General features: G+C 45.5%; 1 protein-coding gene across 12 annotated transcripts in view; it reads right to left on the reverse strand.

Moving 5' to 3' along the window:
• serac1 (serine active site containing 1) overlaps positions 1–27,756 on the reverse strand; it is a 232,373-nt gene that overhangs the window by 183,002 nt on the left and 21,615 nt on the right. For 8 of the 12 annotated variants that reach the window (XR_013499660.1, XM_078229996.1, XM_078229999.1 and 5 more), the window contains exon 3: positions 25,275–25,411. The exons of 2 other annotated variants lie outside the window; for them this stretch is intronic. Coding sequence is in view for 9 of the 10 variants with exons in the window: in XM_078229996.1 (XP_078086122.1) it covers positions 25,275–25,411 (137 nt within the window). In the remaining variant the exon portion in view is untranslated. The remainder of the gene's footprint in view (positions 1–25,274; positions 25,412–27,756) is intronic. 2 more of the 12 variants (XM_078229997.1, XM_078229995.1) reach the window with 1 other exon arrangement.

The raw sequence follows: 27,756 nt of genomic DNA on the forward strand, positions 1-27,756 counted from the left end.
CTCAGGGATCAGTGTTGGGACTGCAATTGTTTACAATTTACATAGATGATTTGGAGTTGGGGACCAAATGTAGTGCGTCAAAATTCGCAGATGACACTAAGGTAAGTGGCAGAGCAAAGTGTGCAGAGGACACTGAAAGTCTGCAAAGGGATATTGATAATCTAAGTGAGTGGGCAAGGGTCTGGCAGATGGAGCACAATGTCGGTAAATGTGAGGTCATCCATTTTAGTAGGAATAACAGCAAAATGGACTATTATTTAAATGGTAAAAAATTGTAGCATGCTGCTGTGCAAAGGGACCTGGGTGTCCTTGTGCAAGAATCACAAGGAGTTGGTTTGCAGGAAATTAAGACGGCAAATTGAATTTTGTCCTTCATTGCTCGAGGGATGGAGTTTAAAAACAATGAGGTTATGTTGCAGCTGTATAGGGTGCTGGTGAGGCCACACCTGGAGTACTGTGTACAGTTTTGGTCTCCTTACTTGAGAAAGGGTATACTGGCACTAGGGGGGGGGTTGCAGAGGAGATTCACTCGGTTGATTCCGGAGTTGAGAGGGTTGGCTTATGAGGAGAGACCGAGTAGATTGGGGCTATACTCACTGGAATTCAGAAGAATGAGGGGAGACTGTAGAAAGATACCAAAGAAAAGGGCTACTATAAAATTGGGAGACTCTGCTAGGGTTTTTGTTTAATCAACTTAGATGCAGAATTCATTTTATATCTTCACTACATCGTCTATACATTTTTAGAAATTAAACCAAGAAACTGTAATGCACAGTTACATAGTGCCCCTTTGATACCAAACATATGTTAGATACATTCCTTTAAAGCACCCAACTGTTGGAATCACAAAGCCATAAAGGAGACTTAATTGCCTCACCAGACACCTCATCAGAAACAACTGATACAAGAGAGAGTTTAATGAAGCTGCCTTCACAGTTTCTAATCAAAACATAGTCAGAAAGATATTAGTGTTTTAGCTAACAAAAGAGTTGTAGAAACATAGAAAAACTACAGCACAATACAGGCCCTTCAGCCCACAAAGTTGTGCCGAACATGTCCCTACCTTAGCGATTACTAGGCTTACCTATAATCCTCTATCTTACTAAGTTCCATGTACTTATCTAGAAGTCTCTAAAAGTGGTAGGGGACTTAGTGGGAACTGACAAAGATTAATAGTAACATGATAGTACCCCTTTTAATTGTAGATAGTGATAAAAAGCTCAGTCATTGAATTGATAAGCAATATATCCATGTGTTTCATTAAGTTGGCAATAAACAAAACTTATCAGGGCTATAATTGGGAAATATCCTGAAGGCAAGATGAGTTGACCACATCCCTTAGAGATTCAGTTAACTTCACTGACAAGGCCATAAAATACTAATGGCTTTTGTAGACACCCCTTTATCAATTAAAAGATGCCCATATGCGACTGTTTTAGTGAAGATGCTTTGTGAGGCTGCTATCAAAATAGAGACATGATGTCTGACTAAGACTAGAGAACAGGCTTAGGGATGATATATTGGGGTATTCCACGAGGCATCGTGACCTCATAGATCAGGGTGGTTCAGTACTTTTTCTATTAGATTAATACGTTAAGTATGTCATTTGTAACACTTTTGACTGGATTGTGTCCAACTGACTGTGAGCTGCAGAATTGTATAAACCAGGATGATTTTCTTTGTCCGGTGGAGTGGTGTCACTGATGCATTGTGTCAAGACTCCTCCCCTTGCTAGCAAGTAAAATAAAGACAATCTGCCGGTTAAGTATCTTGTGTTCAAGTCAAACTCGGAAGTCGAGATTTCGACAAGATCTTACAGAAACATAAGATTACGAAGGGAATGGATAAGATAGAAGCAGGGAAGTTGTTTCCACTGGCGGGTGAAACTAGATCTAGGGGGCATAGCCTCAAAATAAGGGGAAGCAGATTTAGGACTGAGTTGAGGAAGAACTTCTTCACACAAAGGGTTGTGAATCTGTGGAATTCCCTGCCCAGTGAAGCAGTTGAGGCTACCTCACTGAACGTTTTTAAGGCAAGGACAGATAAATTTTTGAACAGTAAAGGAATTAAGGGTTATGGTGAACGGGCAGGTAAGTGGAGCTGAGTCCACGAAAAGATCAGCCATGATCTTATTGAAAGGCGGAGCAGGCTCGAGGGGTCAGATGGCCTACTCTTGCTCCTAGTTCTTCTTATGTTCTACAGCTCAGTTACAAAGGAGACCTCATTGCCAAGGAAGTAACAGAAAACCAATAATTTAATTCAGCATTGTTGGAGACACACACAGAACTCAATAGCTCACATCAAAGTCTCAACATCGACAGAGTCTAAGGTTAGAATGCAGCCATGGAGAGTGAAGAAAATAGTGAAGATGGCACAGGTGCATTATATCTGCCACCCATCAGTGAAGGGCATGGGTTAATAATGAGCGCCATGCATTACTAGAACATAGAACATTACAGCGCAGTACAGGCCCTTCGGCCCTCGATGTTGCGCCGACCAGTGGAACCAATCTAAAGCCCCTCTAATCTACACTATTCCAATATCATCCATATGTTTATCCAATAACCATTTGAATGCTCTTAATGTTGACGAGTCCACTACTGCTGCAGGCAGGGCATTCCACGCCCTTACTACTCTCTGAGTAAAGAACCTACCTCTAACATCTGTCCTATATCTCTCTCCCCTCAATTTAAAGCTATGTCCCCTCGTGCTAGCCATCACCATCCGAGGAAAAAGGCTCTCACTATCCACCCTATCTAATCCTCTGATCATCTTGTATGCCTCTATTAAGTCACCTCTTAACCTTCTTCTCTCTAACGAAAACAACCTCAAGCCCCTCAGCCTTTCCTCATATAATTTTCCCACCATACCAGGCATCATCCTGGTAAATCTCCTCTGCAGTCTTTCCAACACTTCCACATCTTTCCTATAACACGGCGACCAGAACTGTATGCAATACTCCAAATGCGGCCGCACCAGAGTTTTGTACAGCTGCAACATGACCTCATGGCTCCGAAACCCAATCCCTCGACCAATAAAAGCTAACACTCCGTACGCCTTAACAACCCTATCAACCTGGGTGCCAACTTTCAGGGATCCATGCACATGGACACCCAGATCTCTCTGTTCATCCACACTACCAAGTATCTTACCATTAGCCCAGTACTCTGTATTCCTGTTACTCCTTCCAAAGTGAATCACCTCACACCTTTCCACATTAAACTCCATTTGCCACCTCTCAGCCCAGCTCTGCAGCTTATCTATGTCCCTCTGTAACCTGCCACTTCCCTCTGCACTGTCCACAACTCCACCGACTTTAGTGTCATCTGCAAATTTACTAATCCATCCTTCCACGCCCTCATCCAAGTCATTAATAAAAATAACAAACAGCAGTGGCCCCAAAACAGATCCTTGCGGTACACCACTAGTAACTGAACTCCAGGATGAATATTTCCCATCAACCACCACCCTCTGTCTTCTTACAGCTAGCCAATTCCTGATCCAAACCACTAAATCACCCTCAATCCCATGTGTCCGTATTTTTTGCAAAAGCTTACCATGGGGAACCTTATCAAACACTTTGCTGAAATCCATATACACCACATCAACTACTTTACCCTCATCCACCTCTTTGGTCACCTTCTCAAAGAACTCAATAAGGTTTGTGAGGCACGACCTACCCTTCACAAAACCGTGCTGACTATCCCTAATCAAATTATTCCTTTCTAGGTGATTATAAATCCTATCTCTTATAATCCTTTCCAATACTTTGCCCACAACAGAAGTAAGGCTCACCGGTCTATAATTACCAGGGTTGTCCCTACTCCCCTTCTTGAACAAGGGGACAACATTTGCTATCCTCCAGTCTTCTGGCACTGTTCCTGTAGACAATGGCGACACAAAGATCAAAGCCAAAGGCTCTGCAATCTCCTCTCTAGCCTCCCAGAGAATCCTAGGATAAATCCCATCCGGCCCAGGGGACTTATCTATTTTTACCCGTTCCAGAATTGCTAACACCTCCTCCTTATGAACATCAATCCCATCCAGTCCAACAGCCTGCATCTCAGTACTTCCCTCGACAACACTGTCCCTCTCCAGTGTGAATACCAACAAAAAATATTCATTTAGTGCCTCTATCTCTTCAGACTCCACGCACAACTTCCCACTACTGTCCTTGACTGGCCCTAATCTTACCCTAGTCATTCTTTTATTCCTGACATACCTATAGAAAGCTTTAGGGTTTTCCTTGATCCTACCTGCCAAAGACTTCTCATGTCCCCTCCTGGCTCTTCTGAACTCTTTCTGAATGGATTCTACTCATTGACCATGAGCAACTGAAAGTCATTGGTACGTCACTTCAAAGAATGGAGTGCAGAGTTACTTTGGTTTCATCATTACATTTACCTTATCACCCCCACAGGGCTCCAGATGTCACATCTCTGGAATGCACACCTCTACGTACATGCTAGTGTCTAAGGGTAAAGCTTCATCAGATACATGTTTTTCTTTTTCAGTGGTTTGGTGAAGGACATTAGTCAAATAATCGAGGTATGTCAATCCAGTATGATTTTAAGCTGAATTCTGGACACTAGCTCATCACATGACTTGGTCTCAGTATCACATTTACACTTGAAGGGAGAAACACCATATGGCTCTTAAGCCAATGATGCAAGATGTTAAAAGTTGAACAATTACTGCTGTGAAACCATAAACTACCCCAGCATTTAAAATTAGCAGTTGTGTTTACTAAATTCAAAGATCATTGGGCAAAGAAAAACAAGTGTTAAAACATTCAACCTTGTGAATTAAATTAGTGCAGTTTAACTTAAGGTGCCATGCTTGTTGTCACCATTGATGACCATGATATCATGGGATTCCCGTTCCACAGCATTCACTCTAGTGCGCTGGAACAGCTCATCGTCTGAGGGAGTCATCTCGAAACCCCGACAGGGTTGCCTGGTCGTGGTCGTGGTCTAGGGCCACTCACCCCAGGCTCTTCCACAAGGTTTTCCCCAGGCTGTGCACAGCCAGAGCCTGGACTCAAATCTGTGACACATCGCCGCTGCCGCCATTGTGTTTTTTCTTATAGGAAACAGTCTCAAATGAACACAATTGGAAGCTAAGTTCAATTAGTATCTAGAACTTACACACAATGCTATCAAAGTACCCAAAGCTGTGCAGCCCCACATCTCCCAAATGTGGTGATATAAACAGGGCCCAGTTTTAAGGCTGATAAAATTGGATATCCTAAATTAAAGAATTGGGCATATTAAAATCAAACACAGTCAAACCTCAGGCAGGCCAATTATACAAATACACAAATGTGTCTGGGCCTGACCCATCAACCACCTATCAAAGGTCGTTACACTCTACTTGGTACTTAGCAGGAGATCATTGCACCCCATTGAAATGCACCAGCCTATTGTTAGAAGCCCAGATCGGGCCAGACTTTCCGTCACCGAAAGTTCCTGGGAGATGGGACACCTGGGGGCGGACCCTGGTGCCCTGTCAGGCAGACATCAAGAAATCCACTGGGTATTGGAACCCCCTCCTGGAACCTCATTGGCCGGAAGCCAGAGAAGTTTCTGGAAAGGTAAGCAGGCTGGGGGATAAAGGGACACACTTCGAGTCACACAGGAGCGAAGACTCGACAAAGGAGGCGGCCTTGCCCATTTGGAAGATTGACCGAAGGAAGGAAGGAACGAAGAAGCTGCCATCGAGACTCACCTTCGTGATGACGGACCAGAGGGACTCAGAGAATCGGGCCTGCAGTTCAATCAAACCATCTTTACGGGTAGTATACTTGAATCTGCTGGGGTATCCTCTTGTTTTATGTGGGTAATTTAAGGGTTAATAGTGTTATTATTAATAAACTTGTTGAACCTTTACTGTGTTTGTCCTTTGTCCATCTTGCAAATAAGGACACCGGGTTAAAACCTTGGAGTAAGTAAACTGGTTGAAAGTATCTGAGAATTAACAGGTACAACACATAGGTCTTCAAATCACAGCTTCCTTTTCTGTACCCTTTAACCATTATTGTCTTCGATGTTTACTTTCAGAGAGAAGGCAAAAGAACTAATGGATTCAGGGTTCAATGCTGCATTTCGCAGAGTCCTCATTCAATGAGGGAGGCATGTCGACACTTGCAACTCCAGCATGAGACACCATCAGGGGAACATAGTCAAGAGGAGCTTGAGCATGAACAGAAAAGTGAGGAGGAGAGAGCCAGATAGCAGAGGCAACTCACCACACCAAGTGTTTATTGTTGAAGAGTGAGAACCAGTACTGGGTACACCTGTGAACGTCTAAAGATCTCATACATCCCATACACCACATTCTTCATTGTAATTTCCTAACACCGTTCGGGGTTGTGGATATTGAACAAAAATAAAACATGTGCTTTGCACACATAGATGGGTGGCACGGTAGCACAGTGGTTAGCACTGCTGCTTCACAGCTCCAGGGTCCCGGGTTTGATTCCCGGCTCGGGTCACTGTCTGTGTGGAGTTTGCACATTCTCCTCGTGTCTGCGTGGGTTTCCTCCGGGTGCTCCGGTTTCCTCCCACAGTCCAAAGATGTGCGGGTTAGGTTGATTGGCCAGGTTAAAAAAATTGCCCCTTAGAGTCCTGGGATGCGTAGGTTAGAGGGATTAGCGGGTAAATATGTGGGGGTGGGGCCTGGGTGGGATTGTGGTCGGTGCAGACTCGATGGGCCGAATGGCCTCCTTCTGCACTGTAGGGTTTCTATGATTTCTTCTATGATTCAAAATAAAACAAATTTATTGAAAGGGACTTTGACTGGACAGAGTATAAACTGAAACCAAAAGCAGGAACCTCTGAAACACCCCAAAGACATTGGCATTAAATCGTATGACCTGCTCTTAAAGCAATCATGCAACTGCTTAAATACATAACATTCATGAAGACCTGATGCCACATGGGGTTGGAGGCTTTTCAGGTAAAGACAGGACTCCATTTACTTGCCTCTGGTCTTTCAAGGGGTCAACAGGAGACCAACGAGGCATCTCAGTACACAACATGTCGCTGCATAAAGGAGGTCACCAATGTCTTTTATAGGAGGGTTGCTCAGGACGAGGATAGTCAGGCTCAAAGATTCACCAGCTTTGCAGCCAATCGGGTGCAATAGACTGCACCCATGTGACTAAATGGACTTCGTGATTGCAGCCCCTAATGTTTATAAACCTCAAGGACGAACATTCCATCAATGTGCAACTGATGTGTGACCTTTGCAAGCGCATCCTGCACATGTGTGCATGTGACCCTGGGAGTTGTCATGATGCCTACATCCACAGTCACTTCCCAGTGACTGGGATTCCTGAGGGGCCAGAACTTCTGCAGGTGAATAAAGGCTACCCACTTAACTCTGGTGCATCGCCCTCTGACTCAAGCCGAGTAGAGGTATAACAATGCTCACACCTTCATAAGATGCCCTTCAGATGCCTGGAACGCTCAGCTCTGCAGAGTCTTTCCCACATGACTGCTGTGCCCTTCACCATCTAGCAAAGTGGTGAGTTCTTGCCAGAGGGTGCATTGGAAGAGGATGAGAGCTCATCGAAAGGTCTAGGAAGCTGCTGAGGTCATAGCCTGATGGTATGATTGCTAGACTATTAATCCAGAAACTCAGCTAATGTTTTGGGGATCTGGGTTTGAATCCCGCCATGGCAGCTGGTGGAATTTGAATTCAATAAAAAATATCTGGAATTAAGAATCTACTGATGACCATGAAGCTATTGTTGAAAAAACCCATCTGGTTCACTAACATCCTTTAGGGAAGGAAATCTGCTGTCCTTACCTGGTCTGGTCTACATGTGAGCCCAGAGCCACAGCAATGTGGTAGACTCTCAACTGCCCTCAGGCAACTAGAGATAGGCAATAAATGCTGGCCAGCCAGTGACATCCGTGTCCCACAAATGAATAAAAAATGTATAAAATGCTGGTTAGGCCACAGCTGGAGCACTGTGTGCAGTTCTGGTTGCCACATTATAGAAAGGATGTGACTGTACTGGAGAGCATGCAGAGAAGATTTACTAGGATGCCACCTGGGTTGGAGGGTCTGAGCTTTGTGGAAAGATTGGAGGGACCTGATCGAGGTGTATAAGAATATGAGGGGCACAGATAGGGTGGATAGGAAGGCACTTTTTCCATTAGTAAAGGGGTCAATAAACAGGGGGTGTAGATTTAAGGTAAGGGGTAAAGTTGTTTTACGTTTATTTATTCGTGCCATAAGAAGACTTAGATTAACACTGGAATGAAGTTAGTGAAAATCCCCTAGGCGCCATACTCCGGAACCTGTTTGGGTGCACTGAGAGAGAATTTAGCTTGGCTAATGCACCTAACAGCAGGTCTTCAGGCTGCGGGAGAAAACCGCAGCACCCGGAGGAAACACACACACAGACACGAGGAGAATGTGCAGGTGCGACAAAGACAGTGACCCAAGCTGGGAATCGAACCCGGAACCTTGGTGCTGTGAGGCAGCAGTGCTAACTACTGTGCCACCATGTAGAAGGCTACATAGAACATTACAGTGCAGTACAGGCCCTTTGGACCTCGATGTTGCGCCGACCTGTGAAACCAATCTAAAGCCCATCTAACCTACACTATTCCAATATCATCCATATTTTTATCCAATGACCATTTAAATGCCCTTAATGTTGGCGAGTCCACTATGCTGCAGGCAGGGCATTCCACGCCCTTACTACTCTCGGAGTAAAGAACCTACCTCTGACATCTGTCCTATATCTATCACCCCTCAATTTAAAGCTATGTCCCCTCGTGCTAGCTATCACCATCCAAGGAAAAAGGCTCTCACTATCCACCCTATCTAATCCTCTGATCATCTTATACGCCTCGATTAAGTCACCTCTTAACCTTCTTCTCTCTAACGAAAACAATCTCAAGCCCCTCAGCCTTTCCTCATAAGACCTTCCCACCAAACCAGGCAACATCCTGGTAAATCTCCTCTGCAGTCTTTCCAATGCTTCCACATCCTTCCTATAATGCGGCGATCAGAACTGTACACAATACTCCAAGTGCGGCTGCACCAGAGTTTTGTACAGCTGCAACATGACCTCATGGCTCTGAAACTCAATCCCTCGACCAATAAAAGCTAACACTCCGTACGCCTTCTTAACAACCCTATCAACCTGGGTGCCAACTTTCAGGGATCTATGCACATGGACACCCAGATCTCTCTGCTCATCCACACTACCAAGTATCTTACCATTAGCCCAGTACTCTGTATTCCTGTTACTCCTTCCAAAGTGAATCACCTCACACTTTTCCACATTAAATTCCATTTACCACCTCTCAGCCCAGCTCTGCAGCTTATCTATGTCCCTCTGTAACCTGCAACAACCTTCCGCACTGTCCACAACTCCACCGACTTTAGTGTCATCCGCAAATTTACTAACCCATCCTTCTACGCCCTCATCCAGGTCATTTATAAAAATGACAAACAGCAGTGGCCCCAAAACAGATCCTTGCGGTACACCACTAGTAACTGAACTCCAGGATGAACATTTCCCATCAACCACCACCCTCTGTCTTCTTACAGCTAGCCAATTCCTGATCCAAACCACTAAATCACCCTCAATCCCATGTGTCCGTATTTTCTGCAATAGCTTAACCTGGGGAACCTTATCAAGAGGTGAGGCTAAGAGGTGAGTTGAGGAGAAACCTTTTCACCCAGAGTATGGTGGGAGTCTGGACTCACTGCCTGAAAGGATGGTTGAGTCAGAAACTCTTGTAACATTTAAGAAGTACCGAGATACTCACTTGCGCTGCCATAACCTCCAGGGCTATTGGCCAAGCGCTGAAAAATGTGATTAGCGTAGTGAGATCTTTGTTGATTGGCATGGCATGATGGGCCAAATGGCCTCCTCTTGTGCTGTAAACAGAAAAGAACGAAGAAAAATACAGCTCAGAAACAGGCCCTTCAGCCCTCCAAGCTCGTGCCGATCATGATGCCTTAACTAAAGAAAAACCTCCCGCTTGGTCCATATCCCCCTATTTCCTCCCTATTCATGTAACCATCCAGATTCCTTTTAAATGTTGCGAATGTGCCTGCTTCCACCACCTCTCCACCTCCTCTGGCTCCTTCATCAGGTGAGTGGGAGTTCTATTCACAAACAGGGCATATACAGGGCTTCATCACTCACCTGATGAAGGAGCAGCGCTCCGAAAGCTAGTGGCTTGTGCTACCAAATAAGCCTGCTGGACTTAGAGTCATAGAGGTTTACAGCATGGAAACAGGCCCTTCGGCCCAACTTGTCCATGCCGCCCTTTTTTTTGAAAACCCTAAGCTAATTCCAATTGCCCGCATTTGGCCCATATCCCTCTATACCCATCGTACCCATGTAACTATCTAAATGCTTTTTAAAAGATAAAATTGTACTACTCGACTACCTCTGGCAGCTTGCTCCAGACACTCACCACCCTCTGTGAAAAAATTGCTCCTCTGGACACTTTTGTATCTCTCCCCTCTCACCTTAAACCTATGCCTTCTAGTTTTAGACTCTCCTACCTTTGGGAAAAGAAATTGACTATCTACGTTGTCTATGCCTCTCATTATTTTATAGACCTTAAAAACTTTGAAACTTAGAAACTCTACAGCACAGAAAGAGGCCATTCGACCCATCGAGTCTGCACCGACCACAATCCCACCCAGGCCCTACCCCCATATCCCTACATATTTACCCACTAATCCCTCTAACCTACGCATCTCAGGACACTAAGGGGCAATTATAGCATGGCCAATCAACCTAACCCGCACATCTTTGGACTGTGGGAGGAAACCCATGCAGACACGAGGAGAATGTGCAAACTCCACACAGACAGTGACCCAAGCCGGCAATCGAACCCAGGTCCCTGGAGCCGTGAAGCAGCAGTGCTAACCACTGTGCTACCGTGCCGCCCTCTATAAGGTCACCCCTCAGCCTCCTATGCTCCAGAGAAAAAAGTCCCAGTCTATTCAGTCTCTCCTTATAACTCAATCCATCAAGTCTCAGTAGCATCCTAGTAAATCTTTTCTGTACTCTTTCTAGTTTAATAATATCCTTTCTATAATAGGGTGACCAGAATTGCACACAGTATTCCAAGTGTGGCCTTACCAATGTCTTGTACAGCTTCAACAAGACATCCCAACTCCTGTATTCAATGTTCTGACCGATGAAACCAAGCATGCCTAATGCCTTCTTCACCACTCTGTCCACCTGTGACTCCACTTTCAAGGAGCTATGAACATGTACCCCTAGATCTCTTTGTTCTGTAACTCTCCCCAAAGCCCTACCATTAACTGAGTAAGTCCTGCCCTGGTTCAATCTACCAAAATGCATCACCTCGCATTTGTCTAAATTAAACTCCATCTGCCATTCGCCAGCCCACTGGCCCAATTGATCAAGATCCCGTTGCAATTGGAGATAACTTTCTTCACTATCCACCATGCCACCAATCTTGGTGTCATCTGCAAATTTACTAACCATGCCCCTTTAACCTGGTGTTGAGAGACTTCTTACTGTGTTTACCCCAGTCCAACGCCGGCATCTCCACATCAACACACAAGGGCCCAGGGACTAATTGCACTGAATTTGACATCTGATGAGTGTTCAGCTTATAACAGGACACTGTCACACGAGTCGGAGAACGACTAAACCTGAAGGTAAGAGGATTCCGAAGTACAAATCACAATAACTTCAATTGACCAGAATATTCACAAAATTATCCAACGAATTTCAATAATTTATTCATGGTGATGTCACTTCTAGTTCCTGGGTGTGCTATCAACATTATTTTTAATTTCCCTCACACTACCACCATACCTTGGTGCAGTCCTGATATACACAGTAGAGGTGGAGACAGCCTGCTGGCTGCTGTGTCCTGACGCCAGCGATAACCTATGCGGATATCGCATGGTGGCCCCCAGACTGATAGGGATCTCCTGCTCAGGGGCAGAAGTGCCCTTGATGGTCTGTGCTGCTAACTTAGGTGTGGACACAGGCAGAGGAGACTCTGAGCAGCTGGGCACCCTTGAAGTGCTTGAGTGGAGGTCTCCGGCTGATGCTCATCTTCCCTGTAGGTGCAAGAGGGCCCCGGCCCGATTTCTCCAGGAGATGGGGCACCTGGAGGAAGGTTAAGGTGCCTCATCCCCATGTCAACTATATCTTGATGGTATCCACCAGAGTGTGTGCCATGGAGTTCAGGACCGAGCATAAATCTGGACCAAGATCTCCATGATAGTTGCCAATCTGTCCATGGTGGCATCAAGCCGCTTACATGTCAAAGCCACTACCTCAGACAGAACACGGATGGACTCTCCATCATTTGCTCGAGTTTGCTGAATGACCCTCGAACCTCAGATGCCTGCCATTGCATCTCCACTATTGAGTTTGCAGCTGCTTCCAGAGGCTCATCATCTACTGGGACTGAGCGGATAGTGGACCTCCAGCAGCCTTTTGAGTGCCTGAGACCTGGGCTGTCCGTGACTCCAGCTGCTGCAGGGACATGCCAGTGAGGTGTTCTCCAGAGTGACTCCAAGTCTAATCGATAGCTACACCCCACCAAGGTGTGTCTCTCTGCTCTGATGGAGGGTGATGAGCTCTGTGATGGTTCATGAGCCTCCTTGTCCTTGGATGTGCTCTGGGAGCTCAGACTGTTGGTGACCAAGGTGGGTGGCCTTGATTTGCTCATGCCCAAAAATAGAGAAGCGAGTTTCTGATGAGCTGAAGCTATATCCAAAGTGATGGAGCTGTGACCTGTACTGAGATGGTTGGGAAAGGACGATCTCCTCTTCTCAACAGGATGATCGCTGTCCTCCCCAGCAAGGTCAGCTTCAGCCTTTTAAAATTTATCTCTGCCAAACCTCCCCAGACTGGGCTCTCTTTCGCTTGTTGTGCGCTAGTTAAGCCTGTATGAAAACGAAAGAAAGGCATGTGATCAGAGGGTATGGAGCAGAGGTTGGGTGAAATACATGTCGTGTGTGTGTGTGTAGTGAGCCCTCCCCAGAAGGGCCAGAGAATAAAATGTGAACAGCATAAAATGGGATGGTGGTGAAACAAAAGTCTCCATTCGAGAATTGGTGTTAATGTGTCTCCTGCTAATGGATCATAGGATCATAGAATCCCTACAGTGCAGAAGGAGGCCATTCGGCCCATCGGATCTGCACTGACCACAATTCCACTCAGGTCTTATTCCTGTAACACCACATATTTACCCTAATCCTCCTGATACCAAGGTCAATTTAGCCTGGCGAATCAACCTATTCCACACATCTTTGGACTGTGGGAGGAAACCGGAGCACCCAGAGGAAACCCACGCAGACAGTGACCCGAGGCCGGAATTGAACCCGGGTCCCTGGCACTGTAAGGCAGCAGTGCTAACTACTTTGCCACCATGCTGCCATGGATGTGGAGACGGTGAAGAGCACATGATGCCAAATTGAGAGTTTGATATGGGAGGGGTTGAGGGAGGACTTTACATGACGAAGTAGATAAGACCATTCACCACTTCCTGTATTGTGTTGTGCTTCTGGCACCAGCCATACTGAGCTCCTGGACGATGAACTCCCAGGCTGGAGAGGTGACAGTCAGGTGCTTTCTGGACCATCCCACGGATAGAGGATATGCCTTTATGTCTGGACTGCTCAGATCAAGGTGTCGAGGGCCTGGTGGCTGAAGCAGCATGCTGCCTTCTTCTCAAGGGAAGTGGCCTTTTGCTTCTGGTTGGATGTCATCTTGAGCTGTCTCATAGTGACAGTTGGACGGAGAGTGATATTAGTGCGTTGCATTGGTATTTAAATATGGAGCCAGGACCTTCGAATCCGCCAACTGGTGGTGAGCAGACAAATCAGCTCTCAACCTGCCAGGTAATTCAGAGAGTTACTTGCTCCTGCATAATTAATTGGGCTCTATGTTCAGAATTAGGCAAGGTCATACCATTCTAGTCAGCAGAAATGGTGCCGCTAGAATAGCCCACACCACATTGCGACAAAATAAATTGAGAAATCTGCCTGGAACTCTTCAGCAGTCTAATCAACATTCTAAACAAGCTTTCAATAGAAATGAACCCCTAGTGTTGGGTTTGCTTTTGAAACCTGTGTTGCTAGTTTGAGGTTTGTGTATCTATACACCAAGATGCTTTCTCTTCTCTAACCCATTTAGATTCTTCCAAACAGTATGTGGCAGTGGGAAAGACTCCTGATCAGCCATGCTTGATGCAGCGTGGTGCTGCTCAAGATGCAAGTCTCTAGCAAGAGGTTAGCGACCTGTTCCAGGGGAAACCCTGCTATGGGAACAGATGAAAGTCTGCCTTGTGCACCACTAGGTGCAGGAAGAGAAACAATAATAACTGGATTCTTATTAAAGGCATATACAGACTCAATTCATATTACTTTTGAATGTGACAAAAATTAATACATGGGGCACAGAATGGGGAAGAAATGGCTTGCAGCAATTGTTAGGCAAAACGTCAGCAAGTATTTTCTTTTGTGTAGTCTGGACCCTCCAGGGAAAATGACCTCAAAGTACCTGAAAGTGTAGGGAGGATAGATTCTCTCCTGCTTTTGAGAAAGAACTTGATAGATTCCTGAATGAAGAGTGGGGTTGCCATCCCTCCTGGAATGGCTGGGAGTCTACTGGAATCAGCATCAATCTCTGGCGGCCAAAGAAAGCATTCTGGGAGATTTTAAAACAATATTTGCATTGACATCATTGACCTAGTTGGGCCAGTTTGGTCCACAAGCATCATCAGCCCCAAACCAGGAAGAAGACTTCAGCAGCACTGGCTGGGAAATGTAATCTCTTTATGCCTGCATGCCAGAGAGCAGGGAACTGAAATGGAGAGCAGACTACAACTCCCAGAGACACTGTGGCTAAGAGGGCAGGAAGCAGTGACGTGATTTTTCACAATGAACGTCAGGAGTTGTGGCAAAGGATGAGAGTAGGGGTCGAATAAGGCTGTTCAAGGGGCAAGCAGCAGCTCAGACTGCTGCAGAGTATCTCTTAGTCTTGGGTCTTACGTTGAAAGTAATTTCTATGCTACAATAAATAAAATGTTGTCTCAAACCTTGCCAGAAAAATCATGGCAAGCTTATGCAGTACATTGTTACTAATGCAAATCTTGGTCACGACGCTAGTTCAGCCAAAAGAGTTGCTAATCATCAAACTTGCTGGAGAGAATTTGCTTCAATTTGCTCTTTGCCTTGCACAAACAGCACCTCACTCGCAATCTCTGTTAATTTTAAGAACATTTGGGATTTACACATTAACTGCTCATTAAACTCAAAGCAGAAAGCTACCTCTTGTACTTAGAACAGAAATAGCCTTTTAGTGACATTATACTTATTAATCCAGAAAGGGAACAATTTAAACTGTTGAATCTCATGCCTGTATGCAGTAAATTGTTGCTAGAAAATCTTTAAAAATGTCAAATTTTAAACTTTTAAGGGCATGAAATTCATCAGGGGCAGCCGGGGCTGGAAAGGAATGTTGAATGGTTACATAGCATTCTGATTCCAGATCCATTTGGAGTATCTGGATTCCAATTTGGAATGTCTCCACCCGAGTCAATTGCAGGTTCACAGCTCAGCCAAGGCTTGTCAAAGGGCATTACATGGTGAGAGATTGAGATTTTCTTGTTGCTGATATTACCAGTACCTCCCCCCACCAATTATTCTATGGTAGTTAAGAGGAGGTGGGACAAGAAACGTATTTATGTACCACTGTTCAGCTAACTCATAAATCGAGAACCCGTTCCCACCATTCTGTAATGCCACTTTCGCCGACATCTCCAAAGATGACCAAATTTGGAGGATTAGCCATGGTAAATGCAGTGTGTCACGGGGATAGAGTAGCGGGATCTGGGTGGGATGCTCTTTTTGAGCATTGGTGAAGATTTGATGGGCCGAGTGTCCTCCTGGTTTGTAGGAATTCGCTGGTTCTATCTTCCAGAATATGTCCAACCTGAGTTGGCAGCTCTTGAAGAGAACATTTCAATCGCAAGTTGCAACTCTGGGACTAGGGTCCACTGTGTGCTCCTGGAGCTTTACTTAATTTCATTAGATATTCAAATAGACATTCCCCAGAGTTTTTCATTAATTGGCTCAATTCTCTGGTCTCCAGAAATTGCATGCATAGGAGTAAGGGACTATGAGGTGTAATGTTCTACCATATCTAGATTAATGCTTAACGGGACTGTTTTTTTTCCACCCCTGGAAAATATCAATCCAAACCACTACTGGATGTTGACATTTATGAAAGATGAACTGGCTCCTGAAGCACCCATCTTTTAGTTATTACTTGCCATATGCGAATCAAAAATGGTGTCCAAGATGTACATGCACACTCTGGAGGGAAGTGTGCATGTCACTATCTCGGTAAATTAGTTTGCACAATGACTGCTGAGCAACATGTGGAGCAACTTGTTGACGGTGCAAATTAACACGCAACAGTTAGAACTGCTATTTTCTAACTCTGCCCTCTAGACCACATCCAGTCACATAGCTGAATGCAATATTAAACAGAATGAAGGACCAGCAGGCTGCACAAATGGATCACAATGAATAGGAGCAGGTTAATCACTAACAACAATCCCCAAGCCTTTTCCAGTTATCATCCAATTTATCACCTTATCTTTCACTCCAATTGAATGATTTACAATCATTCTTATTACAGAGTACTTCTACCGATGTCACAGTCCTTAACACAGGCAAACTCAAAAATGTACTACATGTTGCATTAAAAATTTACTGTGGTTAGGTAAATTAAAATACAAGTCAAATATTACCCTGATTGTGGATAGTCAAATGAGTTTCTTTCATTGCACATGCAGAAACACCATTTTCAGTCCAAACCACCAAAACCTCAAGCTAAGAATTATAACAACTTTAGAAACATATTTTCTAGAACTATCTGAATCAAATAACTAATCTCTGCAATGCAGTCTTTTCACTGTGCAATCCAAACACATTACACATAGACTACCCATTACTCTCTAGGTTCAATCGTTTTTTAAAAATTCATTCATGGGATGTGGACGTTGCTGGCTGGATCAGCATTACTGCCCATCCCTGCGGGCAATTACGAGTCAACCACATTGCTGTGGATCTGGAATCACACTTGGATAACAAGGGCACTTACGTCAGACTCCTATTTATTGAGTATAGATGACACTGAAATAGGTAGTATTGTTGACAGTGAGGAAGGTTACCAAAAATTGCAAGACGATCTTGATCAGCTGTGGAAGTGGGCCGCGAAATGGCAAAGAGAGTTCAATACAGATAAGTGTGAGGTATTGCATTTTGGAAAGTCAAATCAAGGTAGGACTTTCACGGTGAATGGTAGGACCTTGGAGAGTATTGTGGAACAAAGGGACCTTGGAGTTCAGGTGCACGATTCTCTAAAGGTGGAGTCACAGGTCGATAGGGCAGTGAAGGCGGCTTTTGGCATGCTGACCTTCATCAGTCAGGACACTGAGTATAGAAGTTGGGAAGTTCTGTTGCAGTTGTATGGGACGTTGATGAGGCTGCACCTGGAGTATTGTGTTCAGTTTTGGTCACCTTGCTATGGGAAAGATGTTATTAAACTGGAGACAGTGCAGAAGAGATTTACAAGGATGTTGCCAGGACTCAAGGGAGAGTTATAGGGAGAGATTGGACAGGCTAGGACTTTTTTCTTTGGAGCGTAGGAGACTGAGGAGTGATCTTACAGAGGTGTATAAGATCATGAGAGGCATGGATAGGGTGAATACATTCAGCCCTTTCCCAGGGTTGGGGAATTGAGAACTAGAGAACTAGAGACTAGAACTAGAGACTAGCAAAGTTAAGAAGGAAAGAATTAATGGGAACCGGAGGTGCAACTTTCTTTTTTACACAGAGGGTGGTTCAATTGTGGAATGTGCTGCCGGAGGAAGTGGTCGAGGCAGGACATTGACAACATTTAAAAAGCATTTGGACAGATATATATGGATAGGAAAGGTTTAGAGGGATATGGGCCAAATGCAGACAAATGGGGTTAGCTTAGATGAGCATTTTGGTCGGCATGGACCAGTTAGGGCTGAAGGGCCTGTCTCCATGCCATAGATTCTATGACTACAGCTCAGCCTTCAACGCCATTATTCCAAACTCCATGGCCTAGGGTTCGGCTACTCCACTTCCTAAGCCACAGACTGCAACCAGTAAGGATAAGCAACACCTCCTCCATGATTATCCTCAACATCGGTGCCCCACAGGCTGTGTCCTCAGCCCGTTACTATACTTCTTATACACATGACTGTGTGGTCAAATTCCCCTCCAACTTGATTTTCAACTTTGGGGATGGCCCCTCTGTAGTGGGTGAGATCTCAAACAATCTGGACCGTTGGGATCTCTTCTGGGGCAGGTGGGACCTGTACAAGAAGGATGGGTTACATCTAAACTGGAAGGGCATAAATATTAGTGGCTTTTGCTGCCAAATAATCCTGTTGGACTTTAACCTGGTGTTGAGAGACTTTTTACTCTACATATTCTGGCCAGGAGGTGTGCTAGTGTCACACGGGAGAATGTAAACCGGTGGTGGTGGTGGCGGGGGGGGAACCAAAACAAAGGTGAATTAACTGGAGGGGAACCAGACAGTAGGGCCAGTAAGACAGAGAAAAAGCAGGCAGGGTGTGTTTGCTAATCAAAGAGGGTCCGGTGGACTGAAGTGATTTGTTTCAATGCGAGAAATGTTACAGGTAAGGCAGATGAACTTAGAGCTTGGATTTGTACTAAGAATTATGATGTTATTGCCATTACAGAGACTTGGTTAAAGGAAGAACAGGATTGGAGCTTAACATTCCAGGATACAGATGTTTCAGGCGGGATAGAGGGGGATGTAAAAGGGGTGGGGGAGTTGCAGTACCAGTTAAGGAGAATAGCACAGCTGTACTGTGGGAGGACACCTCAGAGGCTCAGACAGCGAGGCCATATGGGTAGAGCTCAGGAATAGGAAGGGTGTAGTCACAATGTTGGGGGTTTACTATAGGCCACCCAACAACCAGCGGGAGAGATAGAGGAACAGATATGTAGGCAGACTTTGGCAAGGTGTAAAAGTAACAGGGTTGTTGTGGTAGGAGATTTTAACTTCCCCTACATTGACTGGGACTCGCTTAGTGCTAGGGGCGTGGATGGGGCAGAGTTTGTAAGGAGCATCCAGGAGGGCTTCTTGAAAAACAGTATGTAGATAGTCCAACTAGGGAAGGGGCCATACTGGACCTCGTATTGGGGAATGAGACTGGCCTGGTGGTCAACGATTCAGTAGGGGAGCAGTTCGGGAACAGTGAACACAATTCAGTAAGCTTTAAGGTACTGATGGATAAAGATAAGTGTAGTCCTCAAATTAAGGTGCTAAATTGGGGGAAGGCTATTTACAACAATATTAGGCAGGAACTGAAGAATGTAGTTTGGGGGCAGATGTTTGAGGGCAAATCAACATCTGGCATGTGGGAGGCTTTCAAGTGCAGGTTGATAAGGATAGAGGACCGGCACATTCCTGTAAGGATGAGGGATAGGTATGGTAAGTTTTGGGAACCTTGGATAACAAGAGATATTGTGAGCCTAATCAAAGAGAAAAAGGAAGCATTTGTCAAAGGTAGGAGGCTGGGAACACATGAAGCAAGTGTGGAATACAAGGAAAGTAGAAAGAAACTTAAGCAAGGAGTAAGGAAGGCTAAAAGAGGTCATGAAAAGTCACTGGCCAGCAGGATTAAGGAAAATCCCAAGACTTTTTGTACATATATAAAGAGCAAGAGGATAGCCAGGAAGAGGGTTGGCCCACTCAAGGATAGGGGAGTGAATCTATGCGTGAAGCCAGCGGAAATGGGTGAGTACTTTGCGTCAGTATTCACCAAAGAGAAGGACTTGGTGGATGATGAGTCTGGGAAAGGGTGTGTAGATAGTTTGAGTCATGTTGAGATCAAAAAGGAGGTGGTATTGGGCTTCTTGAGAAGCATTAAGATAGACAAGTTCCCAGGGCCTGATGATGGGATATACCCCAGAATACTGAGAGAGGCAAGGGAGGAAATTGCTGGGGCCTTGAGAGAAATCTTTGTATCCTCACTGACTACAGGGGAGGTCCCAGAGGATTGGAGAATAGCCAATATTGTTCCTTTGTTTAAGAAGGGTAGCAATAATAATCCAGGTAATTACAGGCTGGTGAGCTTTACGTCAGGTAGAGAAATTATTGGAGAGGATTCTTTGAGACAGGATTTACTCCACTTGGAAATAAGTGGATATATTAGAGAGAGGCAACACAGTTTTGTGAAGGGGAGGTTGTGTCTCACTAACTTGATCAAGTTTTCCGAGGAAGTGATGAAGATGATTCATGAGGGTAGGGCAGTGGATGTTGTCTACATGGACTTCAGTAAGGCCTTTGATAAGGTCCCTCATGGCAGACTGGTGCAGAAGGTGAAGTAGCATGGGATCAGAGGTGAGCTGGCAAGGTGGATACAGAACTGGCTCGGTCCCCGCGTTGAAGATATACAAGGCCGACACACCCGGCCGTCCCATCGTATCAGGCAATGGGATCCTGTGTGAGAACCTCTCCAGCTACGTCGAGGGCATCCTGAAACCCATTGTACAAAGAAACTCCAGCTTCTGTCGTGACACTACGGACTTCCAACAGAAATTCAGCACACATGGAGCAGTTGAGCCAGGAGCACTCCTCGTCACAATGGATGTCTCGGCACTCTACACCTGCATCCCCCACGATGACGGCATTGCTGCAACTGCCTCAGTACTTAACGCCGACAACTGCCAATCTCCAGATGCAATTCTACAACTCATCCGCTTCATCCTGGACCACAATGTCTTCACCTTCAACAACCAGTTCTTCATCCAGACACACGGAACAGCCATGGGGACCAAATTCGCACCTCAATATGCCAACATCTTCATGCACAGGTTCGAACAAGACCTCTTCACCGCACAGGACCTTCAACCGATGCTATACACTAGATACATCGATGACATTCTCTTCCTTGGCAAACAATCATTGAAACAACTACATGATGACATCAACAAGTTCCATCCCACCATCAGACCATGGACTACTCTCCGGAATCGGTTGCATTCTTGGACACACGCATCTCCATCAAGGACGATCACCTCAGCACTTCACTGTACTGCAAGCCTATGGATAACCTCACGATGCTCCACTTCTGCAGCTTCCACCCTAAACACGTTAAAGAAGCCATCAGGATCTGCTCAGATGAGGAGGATCGCAACAGACACCGACAGACGCTGAAAGACGCCCTCATAAGATCAGGATATGGCGCTCAACTCATCGATCGACAGTTCCGACGTGCCACAGCAAAAAACCGCACCAACCTCCTCAGAAGACAAACACGGGACACAGCGGACAGAGTACCCTTAGTCGTCCAGTACTTCCTCGGAGCGTAGAAGCTACGACATCTTCTCCAGAGCCTTCAACATGTCATCGATGAAGACAAACATCTCGCCAAGGCCATCCCTACACCCCCACTTCTTGCCTTCAAACAACCGCACAACCTCAAACAGACCATTGTCCGCAGCAAACTACCCAGCCTTCAGGAGAACAGTGACCACGACACCACACAACCCTGCCGCAGCAACCTCTGCAAGATGTGCCAGATCAGAGACACGGATGCCATCATCTCACGCGAGAACACCATCCACCAGGTACACGGTACATACTCTTGCGACTCGGCCAACGTTGTCTATCCGATACGCTGCAGGAAAGGATGGCCCGAGGCATGGTACACTGGGGAGACCATACAGACACTACGACAACGAATGAATGAACACTGCTCGACAATCACCAGGCAGGAGTGTTCTCTTCCAGTCGGGGAACACTTCAGCAGTCACGGGCATTCAGCCTCTGATCTTCGGGTAAGCGTTCTCCAAGGCGGCCTTCACGATACACGACAACGCAGAATCACTGAGCAGAAACTGATAGCCAAGTTCTGCACACATGAGAACAGCCTCAACCGGGATCTTGGGTTGAAGGCACACTATCTGTAACCCCCACGACTTGCCTGGGCTTGCAAAATCTCACTAACTGTCCTGGCTGGAGACAATACACATCTCTGTAACCAGTGCTTGGCCCTCTCTCCACTCACATTGTCTGTACCTGTAAAAACTCGCATTCCAACCATTATCTTGTAAATTGAGTTTGTGTCTTTATATGACCTGTTTGTGAACACAAGTCCTCACTCACCTGATGAAGGAGCTGGAGACTCAAAGCTAGTGCTGCCAAATAAACCTGTTGGACTTTAACCTGGTGTTGTGAGACTTCTTACTCGGTCATAGAAGACAGAGGGTAGCAGTGGACGGGTGCATTTCTGAATGGAGGGCTGTGACAAGTGGCGTTCCTCAGGGGAAAGTGCTGGGACCTTTGCTGTTTGTAAGGAAAATGTAACAGATTTGATTAGTAAGTTTGTGGAAGACACAAAGGTTGATGGATTTGCGGATAACGATGAGGACCATCAGAGGATATAGCAGGATATAGATCGTTTAGAGACTTGGGCGGAGAGATGGCAGGTGGAGTTTAATCTGGACAAATGTGAGGTAATGCATTTTGGAAGGTCTAATACAGATAGGAAATATACAGTAAATGGCAGAACCCTTAAGAGTATTGATAAGCAGAGGGATCTGGGTGTATAGGTACACAGGTCAGTGAAAGTTGCGAAGCAAGTGGAGAAGGTAGTCAAGAAAGCACGCAGCATGCTTGCCTTCATTGGCCGGGGCATCGAGTTTAAAAATTGGCAAGTCATGTCGCAGCTTCATAGAATCTTAGTTAGGCTGCACTTGGAATATAGTGTTCAATTCTGGTCGCCACACTACCAGAAGGGTGTGAAGGCTTTGGCAAGGGTACAGAAAAGATTTACCAGGATGTTGCCTGGTATGGAGGGCATTCGCTATGAGGAGAGGTTGAAGAAACTTGGGTTTGTTCTCACTGGAACGACGGAGGGGCGACCTGATAGAAGTCTACAAGATTATGAGGGATATGGACAGAGTGGATAGTCAGAAGCTTTTTCCCAGGGTGGAAGAGTCAATTACTAGGGGGGCATAGGTTTAAGGTGCGAGGGGCAAGGTTTAAAGGATGTGTACGACGCAGGTTTTTTCTTTTTACACAGAGGGTGGTGGGTGCCTGGAACTCGTTGTCGGGGGAAGTGGTGGAAGCGGATACGATAGTGACTTTTAAGGAGCGTCTTGACAAATACATGAATAGGATGGGAATGGAGGGATATGGTCCCCAGAAGGGCAGGGGGTTTTAGTTCAGTTGGGCAGCATGGTCGGTGCAGGTTTGGAGGGCCGAAAGGCCTGTTGCTGGTGCTGTAATTTTCTTTGTTCAATGATGAGACAGAGTACAGGAAAGAGAGAGAATCTGGTGAATTGGTGCAAAAACAATAATCTCTCACTCAATGTCAGTAAGTAAATGTTAGTAGGGCAGCATGGTGGCACAGTGTAACCACAATGTTGCCTCACAGCGCCAGGGAACAGGTTCAATTCCGGCCTCAGGTGACTGTCTATGTAGAGTTTTCATATTCTCCCCATGTCTGCGTGGGTTTCCTCCAGGTGCTCTGGTTTCCTCTCAGTCCAAACATGTGTGGGTTAGATTGATTGGCCATGCTAAATTGTCTCTTAGATTAGCAGGGTAAATAAAGTAAACTTTATTTCTTAGTCACAAGTACACTTACACTGCGATGAAGTTACTGTGAAAATCCCCTATGTGAGGTTACAGGGAAAGGCCTGGGTGGTATTGCTAACGGCGCAGGCTTGATGGACGAAATGTCCCCCTTCTGCACTGTAGGGATTCTATGTAAAACGAAGGAGATAGTCATCAGGAGTTGCAGTGGAGGACATGCCCCTGTCTATATCAATGGGCATTAAATGGAAATGGTCAATAGCTTCAGGTTTGTAGGTATCCAGATCACCAGCAATCTGTCCTGGTCCCTCCCTACCGACGCTATAGGTGAAGAAAGCCCATCAATGCCTCTACTTTCTCAGGAGGCTAAAGAAATTTGGCATGTCTGTTATGATTATCACCAACTTTTACAGATGCACCACAGAAAGCATTCTTTCTCGATGTATCACAGTTTGGTATGGCTCCTGCTCTGACCAAGAATGCAAGAAACTACAAAGGGTTGTGAATGTAGCCCAATGAACAACATCCAGTCCATCAGCCTCCTACTCACTTCCCACTGCCTCAGAAAAGCAGCCAGAATAATTAAGGAGCCCACGCACCCCGGATATTCTCTCTTCCACCTTCTTCCGTCGGGGAAAAGATACAAAAGTCTGAGGTCATGTATCAACCGACTCAAGAACAGCTTCTTCCCTGCTGCCATCAGATTTTTGAATGGACCTACCTTATATTAAGTTGATCTTTCTCTCCAACCTAGTTCTGACAGTAACACTATGTTCTGCACCCTCCTTTCCTTCTCTATGAACGGTATGCTTTGTATAGCACGCAAGAAACAATACTTTTCATTGTACATTAATACATGTGACAATAATAAATCAAATCACATGTAGCCAGGCCAAGTAAGGATGAGAGGTTTCTTTTCCTGAAGGACATTACGAAACCAGATGAATTTTTAATGACAATCAACAATGGTTCCATGGTCATCATTCAACTTTCAATCCAGATTTTTATTAAATTTAAATTTCACTATCTCCCATACATTACACTGGATTGCTAGTCCACCAACAATACCACTACACCACTGCCTCCCATGAGTGTTATATAATATAACCTAGGTCTTAGATGCTCACAAAAGGATGATGAAATCCTTGATGTTACCAAACGTATATTTATAAAAATCCTATGTCTACTACTGTAATGAAAATTGTTTTCTACAATTATATGCGTGACACTATCGTTCAGAATTTAGAAGGTCCATGGATGTAAATATTAACATTGTCTTTTGTGTTAGTTTGCTGGCTCCACCATCATTGAGGATGGAGATGTTTTTGTAGTCTCCTCCTTTATCTAGTTAGTTGTTTAATTGTCCACCACCATTTATGACTGGATGCGGTAGGACTTCAGAGTTATGATCTAATGCATTTCATTTTGTATATAGCATGCTGCTTCTGCTGTTTAAACGCGTATATTGTTCTGTGTTGTAGTTTCATCAGGTTGGCAGCTCACTCTTAGTTTTGGCTGGTGATGTTCTTGGTATGCACTCCTACACTTATCATGGGAGGGCTGTATAGGACTCTCACTTTAAAAACAGAGGAATAAACTTAATGTAAATGGTAGGACTCACCCTCCAATCCTTGCTGTTCTAGTGGGATGGTGTACACATAGATATATGATTTCAATTTCTCTTGTTCTATAGCCTGTGTGTCAAGAGTCACATTTTTTCCCAGTGCCAGGATTTCATAGGTAATAAATATCCAGCTGCTAGAAAAGACAGATTAATTCATTTCAATACACTGCAAAAAAAATGTTTAAGGTTACGCTTTTCAATGTTTACTTTAATCGCCCAATCTATTTGTAATAACTTTCTATACCTATATGTTGCTTTCTATAAACTCAATTACATTCTTGACAATGCAACAAACTCAAATGGTCCTTCAGTTTTGAAGAGCCAGGCCCAAGTAAATTATGATGTGGAGATGCCAGCGTTGGACTGGGGTAAACACAGTAAGAAGTCGAACAACACCAGGTTAAAGTCCAACAGGTTTATTGAGTAGCAAAAGCCACTAGCTTTCGGAACAGGCTGTCTCTTCATCAGGTGGGTGTGAGTTCTGATCACAAAGAGGGCACAAAGACACAAACTCAATTTACATGAATAATGGGTGGAATGTGAGTCTTTACAACTAATCAAGTCTTAAAAGGTACAGACAATGTGAGTGGAGGGAGCATTAAACACAGGTTAAAGAGATGTGTATTGTCTCCAGACAGGACAGCCAGTGAGATTTTGCACATCCAGGCAAGTTGTGGGGGTTACAGATAGTGTGACATTAACCCAATATCCCGGTCGAGGCCATCCTCATGTGTGCGGAACCTGGCTATCAGTCTCTGCTCAGCGACTCTGCGCTGTCGTGTCGTGAAGGCCGCCTTGGAGAACCCTTACCCAGAGATCAGAGGCTGAATGCCCGTGACCGCTGACGTGCTCCCCAACAGGAAGACAACAGTCTTGCCTGGTGATTGTCGAGCAGTGTTCATTCATCCGTTGTCGTAGCGTCTGCATGGTTTCCCAAATGTACCATGCCTCGGGACATCCTTTCCGGCAGCGTAACAGGTAGACAACATTGGCCGAGTTGCAAGAGTATGTACCGTGTACCTGGTGGATGGTGTTCTCGCGTGAGATGGCATCCGTGTCAATGATCCGGCACGTCTTGCAGAGGTTGCTGTGGCAGGGTTGTGTGGTGCCGTGGTCACTGTTCTCCTGAAGACTGGGTAGTTTGCTGCGGACAATGGCTTCTCCACTCCAGGGAAGTACTGGACGACGAAGGGTACTCTGTCCACCGTGTCCCGTGTTTGTCTTCTGAGGAGGTCGGTGCGGCTTTTCGCTGTGGCGCATCGGAACTGTCGATCGATGAGTCGGAGAAGCTATGACATCTCCTCTGGAGCCTTCAACATGTCATTGATGAAGACGAACATCTCGCCAAGGCCATCCCCACACCCCCACTTCTTACCTTCAAACAACCGCACAACCTCAAACAGACCATTGTCCGCAGCAAACTACCCAGCCTTCAGGAGAACAGTGGCCACGGCACCACACAACCCTGCCACAGAAACCTCTGAAAGACGTGCTGGATCATCGACACGGATGCCATCATCTCACGTGAGAACACCATCCACCAGGTACATGGTACATACTCTTGCAACTCGGCCAACGTTGTCTACCTATTACGCTGCAGGAAAGGATGTCCCGAGGCATGGTACATTGGGGAAACCATGCAGACGCTACGACAACGGATGAATGAACACCGCTTGACAATAACCAGGCAAGATTGTTCTCTTCTTGTTGGGGAGCACGTCAGCGGTCACGGGCATTCAGCCTCTGATCTCTGGGTAAGGGTTCTCCAAGGCGGCCTTCACGACACGACAGCGCAGAGTCGCTGAGCAGAGACTGATAGCCAGGTTCCGCACACGAGGACAGCCTCAACTGGGATATTGGGTTCATGTCACACTATCGATGACCCCCACAACTTGCCTGCACGTGCAAAATCTCACTAACTGTCCTGTCTGGAGACAATACACATCTCTTTAACCTGTTCTTAATCCTCCCTCCACTCACATTGTCTGTATCTTTTAAGACTTGATTAGCTGTAAAGACTCACATTCCAATCATTATTCATGTAAATTGAGTTTGTGTCTTTGTGCCCTGTTTATGATCAGAACTCCCACCCACCTGACGAAGGAACAGCCTGTTCCGAAAGCTAGTGGCTTTTAGAAACATAGAAAAACTACAGCACAAACAGGCCCTTCGGCCCACAAGTTGTGCCGAACACATCCCTACCTTCTAGACCTACCTATAACCCTCCATCCTATTAAGCTCCATGTACTCATCCAGGAGTCTCTTAAAAGACCCTATTGAGTTCGCCTCCACCACCACTGACGGCAGCCGATTCCACTCGGCCACCACCCTGTGTGTGAAAAACTTACCCCTAACATTTCCCCTGTACCTACCCCCCAGCACCTTAAACCTGTGTCCTCTCGTAGCAGACATTTCCACCCTGGTAAAAAGCTTCTGAGAGTCCACCCGATCTATGCCTCTCAACATCTTATACACCTCT

This window comes from Mustelus asterias, chromosome 15 (assembly GCF_964213995.1).
Source record: "Mustelus asterias chromosome 15, sMusAst1.hap1.1, whole genome shotgun sequence".
Classification (NCBI taxonomy): domain Eukaryota; kingdom Metazoa; phylum Chordata; class Chondrichthyes; order Carcharhiniformes; family Triakidae; genus Mustelus; species Mustelus asterias.